The sequence below is a fragment of the Oncorhynchus clarkii genome, chromosome 3 (genome assembly GCF_045791955.1).
Source record: "Oncorhynchus clarkii lewisi isolate Uvic-CL-2024 chromosome 3, UVic_Ocla_1.0, whole genome shotgun sequence".
NCBI classification, from domain to species: Eukaryota; Metazoa; Chordata; class Actinopteri; order Salmoniformes; family Salmonidae; genus Oncorhynchus; species Oncorhynchus clarkii.
In genome coordinates this window covers 32,883,920-32,904,284 of record NC_092149.1, presented here as the reverse complement: position 1 = coordinate 32,904,284, position 20,365 = coordinate 32,883,920, and the positions used below count along the sequence as shown (strand labels likewise).

At 43.2% G+C, this 20,365-nt stretch overlaps 1 protein-coding gene across 1 annotated transcript; it reads right to left on the bottom strand.

Annotated features, from left to right (window-relative positions):
• Positions 1-4,957: 4,957 nt before the first annotated feature.
• On the bottom strand, positions 4,958-16,174 carry LOC139405924 (cannabinoid receptor 2-like). Its single transcript, XM_071148374.1, has 3 exons — positions 16,051-16,174; positions 7,735-7,837; positions 4,958-7,535 (listed from the first exon to the last, which is right to left on the bottom strand). Exons 2-3 carry the CDS (start codon positions 7,805-7,807, stop codon positions 6,436-6,438), a joined length of 1,173 nt encoding a protein of 390 aa, XP_071004475.1. The 5' UTR covers positions 7,808-7,837; positions 16,051-16,174; the 3' UTR covers positions 4,958-6,435.
• Between the last annotated feature and the right edge of the window lie 4,191 nt (positions 16,175-20,365).

The window sequence follows — 20,365 nt, the reverse complement described above, 5'->3', positions numbered from 1 at the left end:
ATTGAAGTCAAATCATTAGTGAGTTATCCATTGTGTTTCTGGTCCCTAGTACCTGAGAGGGTCGTGCTTTATGTATTGACATGGGTTTGTTATCCGTGGTCATCTTTTCTGCCACCTTGCCTTAAAGGCCCAGTGCAGTCAAAAACTTGATTTCCCTGGGTATTTCATATATATATTTCCACACTATGAGGTTGGAATTGTTAAAATTATGATAATGCCCTTTTAGTGTAAGAGCTGTTTGAAAATATAGTTTTGGCCTGCCTGCATGGTGACATCACCAGGCAGTAAATTAGTTAATAGACCATTAAATGGGTTGGTTGTTTAGCAACGTGCAACTATGGGGCAAAACAGACGGGGTAAACTATATTTCGTCACCAAATGTTTATTGAAAACATAAATACATTTGCACAATGAGCACTTATTCTCTCTCAAATACATTGTTACAGTTGTTGGTTAGCTAGCTGGCGAATTTGAGCCATATTAACATTGACATGAAATGAGTCAAAACACCGCAAAGCAAGACATGGTATCAAGAACAAGATAGAACTTGCTGAAATGAGCCACCTACAATTCCCCACATGGCAGCTTCTTGTCATTGTTGCTAGCTATCGGACCGTTCATAATCATAACAAAACAGTGCTTCAACTCAAATGTTCTTTGTAAACAACAGGTGTAGACTAACAGTGAAATGTTTACTTATTAAGGGTCTTTTTCCAACAATGCAGTTAATTTTTCTTATTTGACTGAACTTTTATTTAACTAGGCGAGTCAGTTAAGGACACATTCTTATTTTCAATGACGGCCTAGGAACAGTGGGTTAACTGCCTTGTTCAGGGGCAGAACGACAGATTTGTACCTTGTCAGCTCAGGGGGTTTCCAATCTAGCAATTTTTCGGTTACTGGCCCAGTGCTCTAACCACTAGGCTACCTGCCGCACCGTCAAAGATAAAGATGTTTTATTTTACTAGAAATAGTGACACAAGGTATAAATACACTGTGAATAACAAGTACAAACAACATGGCTATATACTGGGAGTACCAGCACCGAGTCGATGTGCAGGGATACCAGGAAATTGAGGTAGCTATGTACACATAGGTAAGGGTAAAGTGACTAGGCAACAGGACAGATAATAGACTGAGCTGTAGCACCAGCACATGTGAATCAGTAGCAGCAGCATATGTGGTGAGTGTGTGTGGCATCAGTATGCATGTTATGTGTGTGTAAGTATGTGTATATGTAACTGGATGTGAAAGTTAGTGGTGGTGTGCGCTAATAGCGGTTCAATCGGTGACGTCACTCACGCTGAGACCTTGAAGTAGTGGTTCCCCTTGCTCTGCTAGGGCCGCAGCTTTTGTGGAGCGATGGGTAACAATGCTACGTCGGTGTCAGTTGTCTTTGTGTGCAGAGGATCCCCGGTTCGAGCCCGGCGAGGGGACGGACTGGGTAGCCATTTGATTAGCTATTTAGCAGTCTTATGTTCAGGGTCCTGTTGGTTCCAGTCTTGGTGCACTGGTAACGCTTGCTATGCAGTAGCAGAGAAAACCGTCTATGGCTTGGATGGCTGGAGTCTTTGACAATTGTTGGAGCTTTCCTCTGACACCGCCTGGTATAGAGGTCCTGAATGCAGGGAGCTTGCCCCTAGTGATGTACTGGGCCGTACTCACCACCCTCTGTAGCGCCTTGTGGTCCGGTGCCGTGCCAAGCGGTGATGCAGCTAGTCAAGATGCTATCAATGGTGCAGCTGTAGAACTTTTTGAGGATCTGAGAGCCCATGCCAAATCTTTTAAGCCTCCTGAGGGGGGAGAGGCGCTGTCGTTCCTTCTTCACAATGGTGTGGGTGTGTTTAGACCATGTTAATTCCTTAGTGATGTAAACACAGAGGAACTTGAACGTTCTCGACCCACTCCACTACAGCCCCATCGATGTGGATGGGAGCGTGCTTGCCCCTCTTTTTCCTGTAGTCTACGATTAGCTCCTTTGTCTTGCTGACGTTGAGGTAGAGGTTGCTGTCCTGGCACCACACTGCTAGGTCTCTGACCTTCTCACTGAAGGCTGCCTCATCGTCGATGTTGATTAGTCCTACCACCGTCGTTTCGTCAGCAAACTTGATGATGGTGTTGGAGTTATGTGCGACCACACAGTTGTGGGTGAACAGGGAGTACAGGAGGGGACTAAGCACACACCCTTGAGGGGCCCCTGTGTTGATGGCCAGCGTTGCAGATGTGTTGTTGCCTACCCTCACTGACTGAGGGCTGCCCGTCAGGAAGTACAGGATCCAGTTGCAGGGGTAGATGTTCCGTCCCATGGTCCAGAGCTTGATGATGAGCTTGGAGGGGACTATGGTGTTGAATGCTGAGTTGTAATCAATGAACAGCATTCTTACATACAGTAGGTATTCCTTTTGTCCAGGTGGGTGAAGGTTGTGTGGAGTGCAATAGAGATTGCGTCATCTGTGGATCTGTTGGGGTGGTATGGGAATTGGAGGTGTCTGGGAAGATGATGTTGATGTGCGTCAAACCAGCCTTTCGACGTGGCTATAGCTGTGAGTGCTATGTGTGCAGTAGTCATTTAGGTAGGTTATCTTGGTGTTCATGGGCAAGTGGACTATTGTGGTCTGCTTGAAACAAGCAGTGCGAGATCACCCAGTCGTTTCTGCTATGGAGAGCAATATCTTCCAGTCGTTCTGGCCACATCAATGCCTGCGCATAATTTGTGACATTGTCAGACAACCCATCTATAAGAAAGAGAGTTTGAAACCTCTCTGCCAATAAGAGCTAGTTTTCAGTTTTCCCCTTCCCACTCAGACCACTCCCAGACAGTCGCTGCAAAAGTCTTGCTTGAGAAATTGTTCTTTGGTAAGAAGCTATTTGTTTATTTTCAATTAAAATGGTCGAAAATAATCACAGTAAGGTACTTAATTGTTTCCCAGAAATGACTCAGTATCTCTCAATCTAGTCTCTGCCATCTCACCCCCTCACATAAACCATGCTGTCTGTCCTTTTTTTCCACTGTTCTCTGACCTGAAATGGCAGACTCCCTGTCTCCAGGCTGTCATCTGTGTTCAGAAGGATTGTCCTCTTGAGGGAGGTGGGACTATAAACACACAACACTTTGTTTCAAAGGCTGCAAAGTAAACACAATTGTCTTGGCAGCAGTGCAGTTTGTCACTTTAACAGGAGACTGGGAGCTGAAGAGAAGAAATCGATTGACTATTTAAGGGATATGAAGAAAAAAATATATATACGTGTATATATATACAGTGGGGAGAACAAGTATTTGATACACTGCCGATTTTGCAGGTTTTCCTACTTACAAAGCATGTAGAGGTCTGTCATTTTTTTTATCATAGGTACATTTCAACTGTGAGAGACGGAATCTAAAACAAAAATCCAGAAAATTACATTGTATGATTTTTAAGTAATTAATTAGCATTTTATTGCATGACATAAGTATTTGATACATCAGAAAAGCAGAACTTAATATTTGGTACAGAAACCTTTGTTTGCAATTACAGAGATCATACGTTTCCTGTAGTTCTTGACCAGGTTTGCACACACTGCAGCAGGGATTTTGGCCCACTCCTCCATACAGACCTTCTCCAGATCCTTCAGGTTTCAGGGCTGTCGCTGGGCAATATGGACTTTCAGCTCCCTCCAAAGATTTTCTATTGGGTTCAGGTCTGGAGACTGGCTAGGCCACTTCAGGACCTTGAGATGCTTCTTACGGAGCCACTCCTTAGTTGCCCTGGCTGTGTGTTTCGGGTCATTGTCATGCTGGAAGACCCAGCCACGACCCATCTTCAATGCTCTTACTGAGGGAAGGAGGTTGTTGGCCAAGATCTCGCGATATATGGCCCCAACCATCCTCCCCTCAATACGGTGCACTCGACCTGTCCCCTTTGCAGAAAAGCATCCCCAAAGAATGATGTTTCCACCTCCATGCTTCACAGTTGGTATGGTGTTCTTGGAGTTGTACTCATCCTTCTTCTTCCTCCAAACACGGCGAGTGGAGTTTAGACCAAAAAGCTCTATTTTTGTCTCATCAGACTACATGACCTTCTCCCATTCCTCCTTTCATCCAGATGGTCATTGGCAAACTTCAGACGGGCCTGGACATGCGCTGGCTTGACCAGGGGGACCTTGCGTGCGCTGCAGTATTTTAATCCATGATGGCGTAGTGTGTTTTCTTTGAGGCTGTTGTCCCAGCTCTCTTCAGGTCATTGACCAGGTCCTGTCGTGTAGTTCTGGGCTGATCCCTCACCTTCCTCATGATCATTGACGAGGTGAGATCTTGCATGGAGCCCCAGACCGAGGGTGATTGACAGTCATCTTGAACTTCTTCCATTTTCTAATAATTGCACAAAGGCGGAGGTAGTGGTCCTGCTGCTGGGTTGTTGCCCTCCTACGGCCTCCTCCACGTCTCCTGATGTACTGGCCTGTCTCCTGGTAGCGCCTCCATGCTCTGGACACTACACTGACAGACACAGCAAACCTTCTTGCCACAGCTCGCATTGATGTGCCATCCTGGATGAGCTGCACTACCCGAGCCATTTGTTTGGGTTGTAGACTCCATCTCATGCTACCACTAGAGTGAAAGCACCGCCAGCATTCAAAAGTGACCAAAACATCAGCCAGGAAGCATAGGAACTGAGAAGTGGTCTATGGTCACCACCTGCAGAACCACTCCTTTATTGGGGGTGTCTTGCTAATTGCCTATAATTTCCACCTGTTGTCTATTCCATTTGCACAACAGCATGTGACATTGTCAATCAGTGTTGCTTCCTAAGTGGACAGTTTGATTTCACAGAAGTGTGATTGACTTGGAGTTGCATTGTGTTGTTTACGTGTTCCCTTGTGTTTTTGAGCAGTGTATATGTATACCCAGGCATTACTTTAAATGGCTTAGAGCTTAGACTAGTACCCATGCACATTGACTCATTGTAACTCGTTATTGTTATTCACTGCATATTTATTTCACGTATCAATAAAATAAATACAAATAAAAAAAGAAAGAAACTGCATTGTTGGAAAAGGACCCGTAAGTAAGCAAAAAACGTTAAAATGTTATTTTGATTTTATTTTACTTAGACTATCTACAAGACAAAACATCTACCTTTGTGTTTGATTGTTTTGTGATCGATCTACTGAAATGACTTGTGAACTGTAGTTGCCATTTGTAGTGTTCTATAGAAAAAAGTGTTCTAGTCTCTGTGTTGTGTAAATCTATCTTTCTGACCTGTGCCCCACTTATCTCAACCAGTGGCGTAGCCAGAAATTTGTTGTTGGGTGGGCCTGCAGAAATTTGTCTGGGCCCCAATTTTATTTTATACATTTTGCAATGGAACAGAGACAAATGTGCAGTTTATAGCTAATCTCATGCTATTCTACACATTTTGGCATGTTGCTGTTTTAAAGAAAATTTCCTGCAATTCTACACATTTTGCCATAGGATAGAGAGGAACATTTTTTTTTATCTCATCTCATGCTATTCTACACATTTTGCCATGAAGCTGAGAGAAAATGTAGGATTTTTAAAGCTAACATATAGGTGTGTTGACTGTGATAAAGGCACTGGATTATGAGCTGTCTTGTTTGCTAAATGAACAAATGAAATAGGTAGTGGCATGGTGCACGTAGCCATAGAAGCACAGTGACATATGTCTCAATGCAGTCATATTCGTTGCTCATTGGGGGTGTGGCTTTCAGTTCTTTTTGGCATGTGATGTCATTCCATGTCATCTGTTCCGTTATATTTAATCAAATCTGACTAACCCAGTGTACTGCTTGCTATGAATTCTGATAGTGTTTGCATATTTAGGTAAAAAGACAATGTTCCATTTGGAACACTGAGAAGTAAAGAGCATAAAAAAAGCATACATTTTTAAAAATAAATAATACAAAATCTGAGTGGACTTCTTTTTTTCTGATTGGACCCACCCAGGCTCAGCCTTTCCTACACCTCTGATCTCAACACTGCTTGCAGTCACATGTGGAGGACATTGTTTACAACCCACAGGGCCTCTATTCAGGACAGGTATTTATGTGCAGATGGGAACCCGTCAGGATCCTCTTCTGGACGCTAAAGGACAGACACTCAAGCGAAAACAAGCATAGGATACACATAGCTATCTACATTTACACTGCCATCCCCAACAATGCTGTTGTTTTCCCAAAGGTGTTCATTTGGGATATTTCACATTGTAAAAAATCATCATGTACCTTGGACAAATAATAAAATAATATTATCTCTGATTGACTTGGCTTGTAGGTGGGTCAGCACAATTTATGGTAACATGGTCGATATCTTTGTTTTAGTCCCTGTTATCACAGTTCATTTTAGAGACATTACCTCCTTATCGCTATGAACACAACAGAAGAAACACAAGTTCACAACACTGCTATAACCCTGATATATGGTAAGCCTCTCAACCCTTCTCATATTCCAGTCATGTCCAGCTGCTGCTTGCCAACCATTTCTGAGACTGTGTTCGGTCGGCAGCTAACGAGTCTGGGCACCTCACTCTCGGAGTGAGCGCTACAGCTGTTGCTCTCGCCTAAGGGAAGGGTAGTGGTCGTGTCTCCCCCTACGTGCCTCTGGCAGCACCCGAGCCTGTCACTCAGGCCCCTCAATAGCCGCATCAGTGCCAACCTCAGCTCCCGGCAGCGCAGGGCATACAGCAGTGGGTTGACGGCTGAGTTGACCAGGCACATGGTGCTGCAGAAAGCAAAGGCCCTCTGCTGGATGCGCGTGAGCTGCACCGAGACATCTGCCAGCATGAAGGAGAGGGTCGGCAGCCAACAGCCCACCATGATGAGCAGAATCAGGCCCAGGGTACGTGCCAACCGAATGTCCAGCCGCATGCGGGCCTGACCACGGGTAGGCGCCCCCTGGTGGCCCGTCATGGATGCCTCATGCCGATTGGCCCTCCACAGGATCAGGGCGTAGGCGCCCAGGATGAGTGACAGCAGCACCAGGATGAAGCTGACCCAGCAGGCCAGGTAGCGGTGGTCGATGTATGGGAAGAGGCGCGAGCAGGGCGGGCAGAGCCCTGTGGGGCACCTCCAGCCCATCAGAGGGAGGAAGGAGATGAGGATGGTGGCGCTCCACAGGGCAAGGAGAGCCAACAGGGCCCTGCGGCGCGTCAACACCACTTTATAACTCGACGCCTGATGTATACACAGATAGCGGTCCAGAGCAGTCAACAGAAGACTACCCACCGAGCCGGTGAAAGCCATCGTCACCCCGCCCAGCTTGAAGAGGTAGGCGTTGTGGCCGTCAAGGCGGTGGAACAGGTGGAAGTCCAGGAAGCTGGTGGTGAAGAAGCAGCTGGCAAAGACGTCGGCCAGGGCCAGGCTGCCAATGAAAAGGTAGGAGGGACGCTGGCGCAGGGTGGCGGTGGCGGCGATCACACCCAGGACCAACGCATTCTCCAGGAAAGTGAAGGGTCCGGCCAGGAAACAGATGGAGCCGATGGCTGTCTTCTCCGCCTCATGCAGAACCATATAGCACTTCCGGTCCGCACAGGACTGGTTGACTGTTGACACAGGAATACAATTCAGACATCAGTGATTGGCTTATGTTGTATGGCAGCCAATGTGAACTCACATTACCAATCATCATCATCATAATATGTCATATTTATTTTTAATATCAAAGAATATTTAAGGAGCCGCAGTTATTGTATTATAAGTTATCCTATTTAAAATATGATGACAATATTCTAATATACATACCCAGAGGTGATGTGGGGGTGCTGCCATTGTCTTCGGACATCATGGCCCCTACAGGCTTGTCCCATCCATCCATCTCTTATAGGTCAGGGGTTAGCTCTGAGATCTACTTAGAGGTGCAGAAGGGAAATGTATGAACATTGTTCTCATACTGTATTTACCCATAGAAATTCAGATGGGTCACAAGTCATCAGACAGTACCACATATGACCACTTGATGGAGACATTATCTGATTACTTAAACAGAACTTCCTGAATGGTGCATCTTAAATTGTACTTCCTTTTCGCATTCCCGTTCCTCGCTTCCTTCTCAAAACGCATCGGAGGAGACGGTCCAAGGGGAGGAACCTCTGACCCTTTCCTCCAATGCGTTGTGAGAAGGTGTTGCCACCTAATTGCCTCCTTCCTGAATCATTTCAGGGTCTCTTTATGGCGAAAATGTGCTAATAAATGGCTTGTGAATGTGTTTATTGAAAACCAATTATTGTCCTATTTTTTTTATTTATTATCATTGATATTTTTTGATATCCATCCCTTCTATCCCACCTCAAGAGGCACGGTAAAAACAAACGCATTATCAGTAGACATAAACAGACCTTGAGGCTCTCACTTGAAGTGAATGAATTGGGTGGTGACTTCCTGAGAAAAACAAATACATATTTTTATCATTAATGGAGACAACGATGTGATTCATAGTAAACCACATGAGTGGGCTTGGTGGAAAGAGCCGTGCAGATGGCTTCTGGTCATCATTTCCAGCTGTTGATGGAAGTACATTAGGTTAGTAAGACAGTGTTGAGTTGGGCCTCACCAGGCCATGGTCATTAAGGTCTAGTACAGTCAGACTGAGCTTGGAAAGCATATCCTCATCCTCTCTATGCACTATAGCAAGGGTCCCCAATTACATTAAGCCATGGGCTGAATTTCTTCATGAGCGGATGGTCGGGGGTCCCGAAACACAATTATAATTCATTTGTACTCTGCAAATTGACCTCAAGTAGCCCAAATAGATACAGTATTTGACAAAAATAAAATAATTTCAAACCTTGATTACATTGGGATATGATCGCATACACTGAGTGTACAAAACATTAGGAACCCCTGCTCGTTCCATGACTTAGACTGAGTGCCATTCAGAGTGTGAGTGGGCAAGAGAACATTTCTAAGTGCCTTTGAACTGAGTATGGCGGTAAGGTGCCAGGCGCACCGGTTTGAGTGTGTCAAGAACTGCAACGCTCCAGGGTTTTTCGAGCTCAACAGTTTCCCGTGTGTATCAAGAATGTTCCCCCAAAGGACATCCAGCCAACTTGACACAACTGTGGGACACATTTGGCCAGCATCCCTGTGGAACACTTTTGGCACCTTGTAGCCTTGGCACCACCTAGTCCTTGCCCCGACGAATTGAGTCTGTTCTGAGGGCAGAAGTGGGTGAAACTCAATATTAGGAAGGTCTCTATATATGCGTGGGAATACTTAGGAACATATTTCCAAAATGAAAATAACTTTGAGCTGATTTCCTAGGGATTTTACGGGTCAAAGTGGAAATATTGCAGTGTTAATCAAAGCTTAGAATGCTTATATTCTTGATCTGACTGAGTTCTAATCGTGCTTGCGTTTATGGGAACAAGTGGAATAATGTTTGCCTGCGTCACCCTGGATTTGCCTCCCTGAAGTGAAACAAACTACCCCAGCTCGCAGTCGGCTCAATAGGCAACTAGTCTAGAGATTCTGCTGACATTGTGCAAACTCACTGCACACCCCTCTACTCCTCAATGCAGAAGTGCAGAATATATAATTTGTTTCCTGTGTACACACTCTGTCTCCTGAATACAAACCTACATGCTCCCTTGAGAACCTTTAGGATCTCGAAATGAAGTCAGTCGGTGCTCTGAAGTTGAGCCAGACCAGGAGGAAGTGGGCCTACCTGCTGCGACAGGTGTGGTAGAGACTTCCAGCGTTTGCTCTGTGAATCCTGCCGGAGATGATTTTGATTCGGTTAGGAGTGAGATTTTTGGAAAAAGTGGATTCCTGCTTTTTGGCTGTTGTGCCAAGCTGGGTAAAGGACAAACTGGGAACGGTTAGATCTGTGAAAGTTGTGAGAAGTGGATATTATTATTTTTTTGTGCATCCTCAGCACAGAGGAAGCGGGCGCATCCTGTGTAGTGCTTTGCTCTCTGGAGCAGGGCATCGCTAAAAGGAGTGATCAGTGGGGTAACGTTGATTGTAGAGGTGGATCAAATGAAAAAATAATATTCCTGGTGTTTGCGACACCTGTCATTTGGTGCGACATAGACCCGGTGGAAATGGCGAGACTGAGAATACCTTGTCTGTCTTGTTGAGCTTTGACACAGAGGTTAAGTTATAGTTGCTATTCCGTCAGGGCCTATGTTACGAACCCGCTACAGGGATTTAGGTGCCAAGAATTCGGACGTGTTGTAGAAGGGAGTTCCCACGATGTGAGAAATGTTTAGGAGGACATAGTCAGAGGAAGTGTACAGTTGGGATAAAGAAGGCACCGTGTGACAACTGTGGGGGTGCCCACGCAGCAGGTGATCCAAAGTGCCCTGTGTAAGAGCGACGGGTTGAGATGGTCAGAGTTACAGTGGGGCAGAAAGTGTCCTATGTTGTGGCAGTGAAGAGAGTAGAGGAGGATGAGTGACTCGACTGGGAGCCCGCCAGTGAGTAGGCCTGAAGAGAAGGATCCAGAGAGGATGAGTAAGGTTGGATTTCTTGCGTTTTATAGCCATGGTGATCAACTGCGCTGCGCTGATGTAGATAGATTGAGTAGTTGCAGCAGCAGATTTTAGAGCAGAAGATCTACATGAGGTTTTCAGAGAAGGGGTTCCATCCTCCCAGGCCAATGTCCTGGTGTACGATAGTTTAGGGAGAAAGCAGTAGGATGGGGTGGTGGGTTTTGGGGATAGTGTAAAGGTGCAGGGTTAGATGGTGGTGTCTTTTAAGTGTCCAATCTGCACTCTGACCTGCAAAAAGACGGAAATATGAAACACAGCATCTAGTCTGCCAGATAGCCACACAAAGACGAAAACACTTGCATTTGCGAGATGCTGGGTGAAAGGCAATTTTGTCAACTTGACCATCCCGCTACACCTGCCGTGTCAAACAAAAACTGACTCTTGGAGAATAAGTGCGCAACTGGTAAATACGCACTTCCAGACAAACTATACAGTTAATTTGGAAAGTATTCAGGCCCCCTGACTTTAACCATATTTTGTTACGTTACAGACTTATTCTAAAATTGATTCAATTGTTGTTGTTTTCCTTCATCAATCTACACACAATACCCCATAATGACAAAGCAAAAACAGGTTGAGGTTTTTGCAAATGTATAAAAAAAAAAAACTGGAAATATGACATTTACATAAGTATTCAGACCCTTTACTCAGTACTTTGTTTAAGCACCTTTGGCAGCGATTACAGCCTCAAGTCTTGGGTATGAAGCTACTAGCTTGGAACATCTGTATTTGTGGAGTTTCTCCCATTCTTCTCTGCAGATCCTCTCAAGCTCTGTCAGGTTGGATGGGGAGCGTCGCTGCACAGCTATTTTCAGGTCTCTCCATAGATGTTCGATCAGGTTCAAGTCCGGGCTCTGCTGGGCCACTTGTCCCGAAGCCAGTCCTGCATTGTCTTGGCTGTGTGATTTGGGTCATGGTACTTGTGGGAAGGTGAACCTTAACCCCAGTCTGAGGTCCTGAGCGCTCTGGAGCAGGTTTTCATCAAGGATCTCTCTGTACATTGCTCCGTTCATCTTTCCCTCAATCCTGACTAATCTCCCATTCCCTGCCGCTGAAAAACATCCCCATAACATGATGCTGTCACCATGCTTCACCATAGGGATATGGGCCAGGTTTCCTCCATACATGACGCTTGGCATTCAGGCCAAATGCAAACAATACCGTTTTAAATATGTAATACTTTTTGGTTTCGTTACTGATGCTATGTGTCAGTGTGAATCATTTCTCATATTTCTCCCTATTTTAGGGGTATAACATTACAATTGCATAGCTAATATGCTGTGTTATTCTTGTATTGTTTATTTTTATTTTAGCCAGGTAGATCAGCTTTAATATTGCAGATAGATTGTGACTTCTATCAATATAACTGTCTGAATAATTTCAAATCCCCTATATACAGTGCATTCGGAAAGTATTCAGACCCCTTCACTTTTTCCACATTTTGTTACATTCCAGCCTTATTCTAAAATGTATTTAAATTATTTTTTTCCCGCATCAATCTACACACAATACCCCATAACAACAAAACAAAAACAGTTTTAGCAAATGTATAAAAATTAAAAACAGATACCAGATCCCATATAAGTATTCAGACCCTTTGCTATGAGACTCTAAATTGAGCTCAGGTGCATCCTGTTTCCAATGATCATCCTTGAGATCTTGAGATGCTTCTACAACTTGATTTGAGTCCACCTGTGGTACATTCCATTGATTGGATATGATTTGGAAAGGCACACACCTGTCTATATAAGGTCCCACAGTTGACAATGCATGTCAGGGCAAAAACCAAGCTATGAGATTGAAATAATTGTCCGTAGAGCTCAGAGACAGGATTGTGTCGAGGCACAGATGTGAGGAATTGTACCAAAACATTTCTGCAGCATTGAAGGTCCCCAAGAACACAGTGGCCTCCATTATTCTTACTTAATGGAGGCCACCAAGACTCTTCCTAGAGCTGGCTGGCCGGCCAGCCGGCCAAACTGAACAATCTGGAAAGAAGAACCCAATGGTCACTCAGACAGAGCTCCAGAAAATTACATCCACAGGTACACCTCCAATTGACTCAAATGATGTCAATTAGCCTATCAGAAGCTTCTCAAGCCATGACATAATTTTCTGGAATTTTCCAAGCTGTTTAAAGGCACAGTCTACTTAGTGTATGTAAACTTCTGACCCACTGGAATTGTGATACAGTGAATTATAAATGAAATAATCTGTCTGTAAAAATAGTTGGAAAAATGACTTGTGTCATGCACAAAGTAGATGACCTAACCGACTTGCCAAAACTATAGTTTGCTAACAAGAAATTTGTGGCGTGGATGAAAAACGAGTTTAAATGACTCCACCCTAATTGTATGTGAACTTCCGACTTCAACTGTATATATTATTTTAAATATACAGTGCCTTGCGAAAGTATTCGGCCCCCTTGAACTTTGCGACCTTTTGCCACATTTCAGGCTTCAAACATAAAGATATAAAACTGTATTTTTTTGTGAAGAATCAACAACAAGTGGGACACAATTATGAAGTGGAACGACATTTATTGGATATTTCAAACTTTTTTAACAAATCAAAAACGGAAAAATTGGGCGTGCAAAATTATTCAGCCCCCTTAAGTTAATACTTTGTAGCGCCACCTTTTGCTGCGATTACAGCTGTAAGTCGCTTGGGGTATGTCTCTATCAGTTTTGCACATCGAGAGACTGACATTTTTTCCCATTCCTCCTTGCAAAACAGCTCGAGCTCAGTGAGGTTGGATGGAGAGCATTTGTGAACAGCAGTTTTCAGTTCTTTCCACAGATTCTCGATTGGATTCAGGTCTGGACTTTGACTTGGCCATTCTAACACCTGGATATGTTAATTTTTGAACCATTCCATTGTAGATTTTGCTTTATGTTTTGGATCATTGTCTTGTTGGAAGACAAATCTCCGTCCTAGTCTCAGGTCTTCTGCAGACTCCATCAAGTTTTCTTCCAGAATGGTCCTGTATTTGGCTCCATCCATCTTCCCATCAATTTTAACCATCTTCCCTGTCCCTGCTGAAGAAAAGCAGGCCCAAACCATGATGCTGCCACCACCATGTTTGACAGTGGGGATGGTGTGTTCAGCTGTGTTGCTTTTACGCCAAACATAACGTTTTGCATTGTTGCCAAAAAGTTCAATTTTGGTTTCATCTGACCAGAGCACCTTCTTCCACATGTTTGGTGTGTCTCCCAGGTGGCTTGTGGCAAACTTTAAACGACACTTTTTATGGATATCTTTAAGAAATGGCTTTCTTCTTGCCACTCTTCCATAAAGGCCAGATTTGTGCAATAAACGACTGATTGTTGTCCTATGGACAGAGTCTCCCACCTCAGCTGTAGATCTCTGCAGTTCATCCAGAGTGATCATGGGCCTCTTGGCTGCATCTCTGATCAGTCTTCTCCTTGTATGAGCTGAAAGTTTAGAGGGACGGCCAGGTCTTGGTAGATTTGCAGTGGTCTGATACTCCTTCCATTTCAATATTATCGCTTGCACAGTGCTCTTTGGGATGTTTAAAGCTTGGGAAATCTTTTTGTATCCAAATCCGGCTTTAAACTTCTTCACAACAGTATCTCGGACCTGCCTGGTGTGTTCCTTGTTCTTCATGATGCTCTCCGCGCTTTTAACGGACCTCTGAGACTATCACAGTGCAGGTGCATTTATACGGAGACTTGATTACACACAGGTGGATTGTATTTATCATCATTAGTCATTTAGGTCAACATTGGATCATTCAGAGATCCTCACTGAACTTCTGGAGAGAGTTGGCTGCACTGAAAGTAAAGGGGCTGAATAATTTTGCACGCCCAATTTTTCAGTTTTTGATTTGTTAAAAAAGTTTGAAATATCCAATAAATGTCATTCCACTTCATGATTGTGTCCCACTTGTTGTTGATTCTTCACAAAAAAATACAGTTTTATATCTTTATGTTTGAAGCCTGAAATGTGGCAAAAGGTCGCAAAGTTCAAGGGGGCCGAATACTTTCGCAAGGCACTGTATGTTTTATATTTTCCTTTATTAATGTTTCCCCCCTAAACCTACCACCCCTTCCCTACTTGGAGTAAACTAATGGACAACAATACTTATGCTTCCACTTCCAGTTAATACATACTACATACATTTCAGACAGTATATTTTACATTAATTATCTTTTAGTTTTATTCGTCCCAGCTTTCAGCAGCCCTCTAACCCTCCCATCTGTCTTTGAAGACCATCCAGTTGATTTCTAGCTGCCATATATTTTTACTCTGTGCTGTGATGTTTCACAAAAGGTTATGAACCTTTCTATTCTCATAGTTTCTACAGGTTGTACATTCAAAATGATCACCTTTTGCTAAGAATATTATTATGTTATTGATCGATTGACTATGACTCATTAAATCACCCAGCAGTGCTATTTGCAGAGTTAGCTCTCAGTAAATGTTGGATTGGTGTTTTTTGTATATCGACTTAGGTAAATGAACCTACAGCAGGTGATAATGGCTGGGTTAATTTTTGTTCGTTTTTTTTTTTTCTGTTCTCCAAATAGCCTTTTTAAAAGTTTTTTAAATTGTACAGAAATGCAGTCAATGAGCTTCAACTTTCAAAAAGAACCTCGCTAATACTCAAACTCTAGTTACGGCCCTGCTGTGTCTATAGAAATAGGACGTTCATAACCACACAAATAGAGCATTTTTTTACGGCATTGCACCAGTGCCCCACTTTTTGCTTACATTTTGTTTTCATTTTATGAGGTTCTGAATGATCATCATTCCTATTTTTTTCCGTCACAAATATCTGCTTTATGAAAGTACATTTTGCAATATGGGGGCTGGAGAAATAGGAAGTAAATTACTTTTTACAGAGACCCTTATTGACTTTAGTGACAATATTTCTAAATCTGCTTGAGGGAGATGACGGAATATATGCACTCTGCTTATTACACCACCTTAGGCTTCCTCTCTCTGTGTGGACCTGAAATATTATTTGATTGACAGTTCACAGTAGACTTTACTTTTCAGTACTTTACAGTACTTTTCTGTTCCTCGAAGGTACTTGGACCACTCATACATATCTTAATTAATGCAAAGTACACAATACCTGTTACTGAGTGGGTAATATCTTAGATTTACAGTATGACCACAGAGACATTTCAACACATGTTGAAATATAGTGTGTCAACTGAGTTGTGACACTGCAACAAGGCAAGAAGACTTTCACAGACTGATGTTTTAAACAGTCACTTTAAAACATGCAATGAGGTACCAATTCAAAAATGCTATTAAAAACAGAACACATGGGTCACAGACTGATCTGGGTCACAGACTGAACATCATACAGCATCATGTAACATCTATATACATGCAAAATCCTAAGGAAGAGCATGCTTTGTGCTTCAGAACCTAAGAATCATGCTCTCACGTTCAGCATTTCAGGTTTCAAACATATTGTGCAAATAATGATTTGCTCTATGATGCTCAGAAACCACAAGGTAGTGTTTTTGCCCTGTGTGGGGTGGACTGTATCGTAGTATAAAATAATACAAGAATAAAGGCAGGCGCTTACCTTGTGTGGATGCTTTTCTGTCAGTTCTGTTGTGGTGTAGGAGGAAGACAGACCAAACTGGTGACCTCGGCTACAGCGCCACTGAGTTCCATCTAATTCCACTCCCCAGAACCAGTCGGTGACTGAGTGAGAGTGAGTGAGGGAGAGAGAGCGAGAGAGACTGATGTCTGACCGTTTGCAGTCCCTGAAGTACTAACATGTTCATGCTTTTTGGGCTCATTCTAATGGCTGGAATGGAATCAATGGAACGGTATCAAATAGATCAAACAGATGGAAACCACATGTTTGACTCCGTTCTGTTTATTCCATCCCAGCCGTCCTCCTGTAGCTCCTCCCACCAGCCTCCACTGGTCCACAGAGACATTGGCATAAGTGTCAGCACAAATGTTGAAACATACTGTGCCAACTGAGTTGTGACACTGTAACAAGGCAACAAAATTTACACAGACATATACATTCTAAACAGTCACTTTAATCACTTTAAACATGCAACGAGGTACTAATTCCGACAGCATCATCCCTTGACTTTTTCCACATTTTGTTATGTTACAGCCTTTATTCTAAAAATTATTTGTTTTTTCCCATCAATCTACACACAATGTTCCATAAAGACAAAGCAAAAACAGGTTCTTAGACATTTTTTGCAAATGTATTAAAAATAAAAACGTGAAATATCACATTTACAAAAGTATTCAGGCACTTTACTTTGTTGAAGCACCTTTGGCAGCGATAAGAGCCTCAAATCTTCTTGGGTATGACCCTAAAAGCTTGGCACACCTGTATTTGGGGAGTTTCTCCCATTCTTCTCTGCAGATAATCTCAAACTCATTGGATTGGGAGCGTCGCTGCACAGCTATTTTCAGGTCTCTCCAGAGATGTTTGATCGGGATCAAGTCCGGGCTCTGACTGGGTCACTAAAGGACATTCAGAGACTTGTCCTGAAGCCATTCTTGTGTTATCTTGTCTGTGTGCTTGGAGAAGGTGAATCTTCGCCCCCAGTCTGAGGTCCTAAGTACTCTGGAGCAGGTTTTCATCAAGGATCCCTCTGTACTTTTCTCCGTTCATCTTTCCTCAATCCTGACTAGTCTCCCAGTCCCTGACGCTGAAAAACATCCCCACGGCATGATGCTGCCACCACCATGCTTCACTGCAGGGATGGTGCCAGGTTTCCTCCAGATGTGACGCTTGGCCTTCTGGCCAAATAGTTCAATCTTGGTTTCATCAGACCAGAGAATTTTGTTTCTCATGGTCTGAGAGTCTTTAGGTGCTTTTTGGCAAACTCCATGCGGGCTTTACTGAGGAGTGTCTTCCCGCTCTGAGGGAGTGTCTGGCCGCTCTACCATAAAGGCCTGGTTGGCGGAGTGCTGAGAGATGGTTGTCCTTCTGGAAGGTTCTCCCATCTCCACAGAGGAACTCTGGAGCTCTGTCCGAGTGACCATCAGGTTCTTAGAAACCTACCTGACCAAGGCCCTTCTCCCCCGATTGCTCAGTTTGGCTGGGTGGCCAGCTCTAGGAAGAGTCTTGGTTGTTCCAAACTTCTTCCATTTAAGAATGATGGAGGCCACTGTGTTCTTGGACCTTCAATGCTGCAGAAATGTTTTGGTACCCTTCCCCAGATCTGTGCCTCGACACAATCCTGTCTCGGCGCTCTATGCACAATTTCTTCGATCTCATGGCTTGGTTTTTGATCTGACATGCACTGTCAACTGTGGGACCTTATATAGACAGGTGTGTGCCTTTCCAAATCATGTCCAATCAATTGAATTTATCACAGGTGGACACCAGTCAAGTTAGAGAAAAATCTCAAGGATGATCAATGGAAACAGGATTCACCTGAGCTTAATTTCGAGTCTCATAGCAAAGGGTCTGAATACTTATGTAAATAAGGTATTTTTTTAAACCGTTTTTTGTCAGTGTAGGGTATTGTGTGTAGATTGAGGATTTTTTATTTTTTTTCATTTTAGAATAAGACTAACATAATAAAATGTGGAAAAAGTGAAGAGTGCTGAATATTTTCTGAGTACGGTCGCACACCTCATTTACCTCAACTACCTCATACCCCTACGCATTGACTCGTTAGCGGTATTCCTTGTATATAGCCTCATTATGATTATTTTGTGTTACTATTTCCTTTTTTTATTGAGCAAATTTTTCATACTTTTTAAACTCTACATGATCGGTGTTCCCCCCGCGGGATGGTTGAGCTAAAGTGCGCTAATGTGATTAGCATGAGGTTGGAAGTAACAAGAACATTTCCCAGGACATGAACATATCTGATATGAGCAGAAAGCTTACATTCTTGTTAGTCTAACTGCACTGTCCAATTTTCAGTAGCTATTACAGTGAACAAATACCATGCTATTGGTTGAGGAAAGTGCACAGTTATGAACTTGAAAATGCATTCATAAACCAATTAGTCACATTTGGGCAGACTTGATAATTGAACATTTTGAACAGAAATGCAATGGTTCATTTGATCAGTCTAAAACTTTGCACATACACTGCTGCCATCTAGAGGCCAAAATATTAATTGTGCCTAAACTGGAATAATACATTGTGGCCTTTCTCTATGCATTTCAAAGATGATGAAAAAAAAAGTTTTTTCTTTCTTTGTATTATCTTTTACCAGATCTAATGTGTTATATTCTCCTACATTTATTTCACATTTCCACAAACTTCAAAGTGTTACCTTTCAAATGGTATCAAGAATATGCATATCCTTGCTTCAGGTCCTGAGCTACAGGCAGTTGGATTTGGGTATGTCATTTTAGGCAAAATAAAAAAATAAAAAAAGGGTCGGTAACGCTATATTGTTGGGAATGGACTCATCATGGTCTAAAAGAATAAAGGCAGGTGTGGATTCTTTGGTGTCAGTTCTGCTGTGGTGTAGGCGGAAGATGGACCAAACTGATGACCTCAGCCAGTGAGTTCCACCTAAATCCCCTCACCAGAAACAGTCAGTGAATGAGTGAGTGAGAGTGAGACACTGGTCTACGATGAGAACTGCTTGGGGAAGGATGAAGTCAAAATAAAAAGGGAAGCCATACCTGAAATAGATTCAACATTTAGGAGCTGAGCATTACATTTTACTATCATGTTTACATTTACAAATTCCACTGGTTCTAAAGTCATACAGGCCATGATTAAAGGTCATAAGAGATTTATTTCAGGGCGGGCCATCACTCTGTAATGTCTTAGATAATGTTCTCCTAACACATACAATACTCATGAATGGAAAGGTTGGCTACCCCCCCCCCCCCCCCCCCCCCCCCCATCTCTCCAACCTCACCTTTCCATTTCTCCAATAGACAGTGCCTTGCGAAAGTATTCGGCCCCCTTGAACTTTGTGACCTTTTGCCACATTTCAGGCTTCAAACATAAAGATATAAAACTGTATTTTTTTGTGAAGAATCAACAACAAGTGGGACACAATCATGAAGTGGAACAACATTTATTGGATATTTCAAACTTTTTTAACAAATCAAAAACTGAAAAATTGGGTGTGCAAAATTATTCAGCCCCCTTAAGTTAATACTTTGTAGCGCCACCTTTTGCTGCGATTACAGCTGTAAGTCGCTTGGGGTATGTCTCTATCAGTTTTGCACATCGAGAGACTGAAATTTTTTCCCATTCCTCCTTGCAAAACAGCTCGAGCTCAGTGAGGTTGGATGGAGAGCATTTGTGAACAGCAGTTTTCAGTTCTTTCCACAGATTCTCGATTGGATTCAGGTCTGGACTTGGCCATTCTAACACCTGGATATGTTTATTTTTGAACCATTCCATTGTAGATTTTGCTTTATGTTTTGGATCATTGTCTTGTTGGAAGACAAATCTCCGTCCCAGTCTCAGGTCTTTTGCAGACTCCATCAAGTTTTCTTCCAGAATGGTCCTGTATTTGGCTCCATCCATCTTCCCATCAATTTTAACCATCTTCCCTGTCCCTGCTGAAGAAAAGCAGGCCCAAACCATGATGCTGCCACCACCATGTTTGACAGTGGGGATGGTGTGTTCAGGGTGATGAGCTGTGTTGCTTTTACGCCAAACATAACGTTTTGCATTGTTGCCAAAAAGTTCAATTTTGGTTTCATCTGACCAGAGCACCTTCTTCCACATGTTTGGTGTGTCTCGCAGGTGGCTTGTGGCAAACTTTAAACAACACTTTTTATGGATATCTTTAAGAAATGGCTTTCTTCTTGCCACTCTTCCATAAAGGCCAGATTTGTGCAATATACGACTGATTGTTGTCCTATGGACAGAGTCTCCCACCTCAGCTGTAGATCTCTGCAGTTCATCCAGAGTGATCATGGGCCTCTTG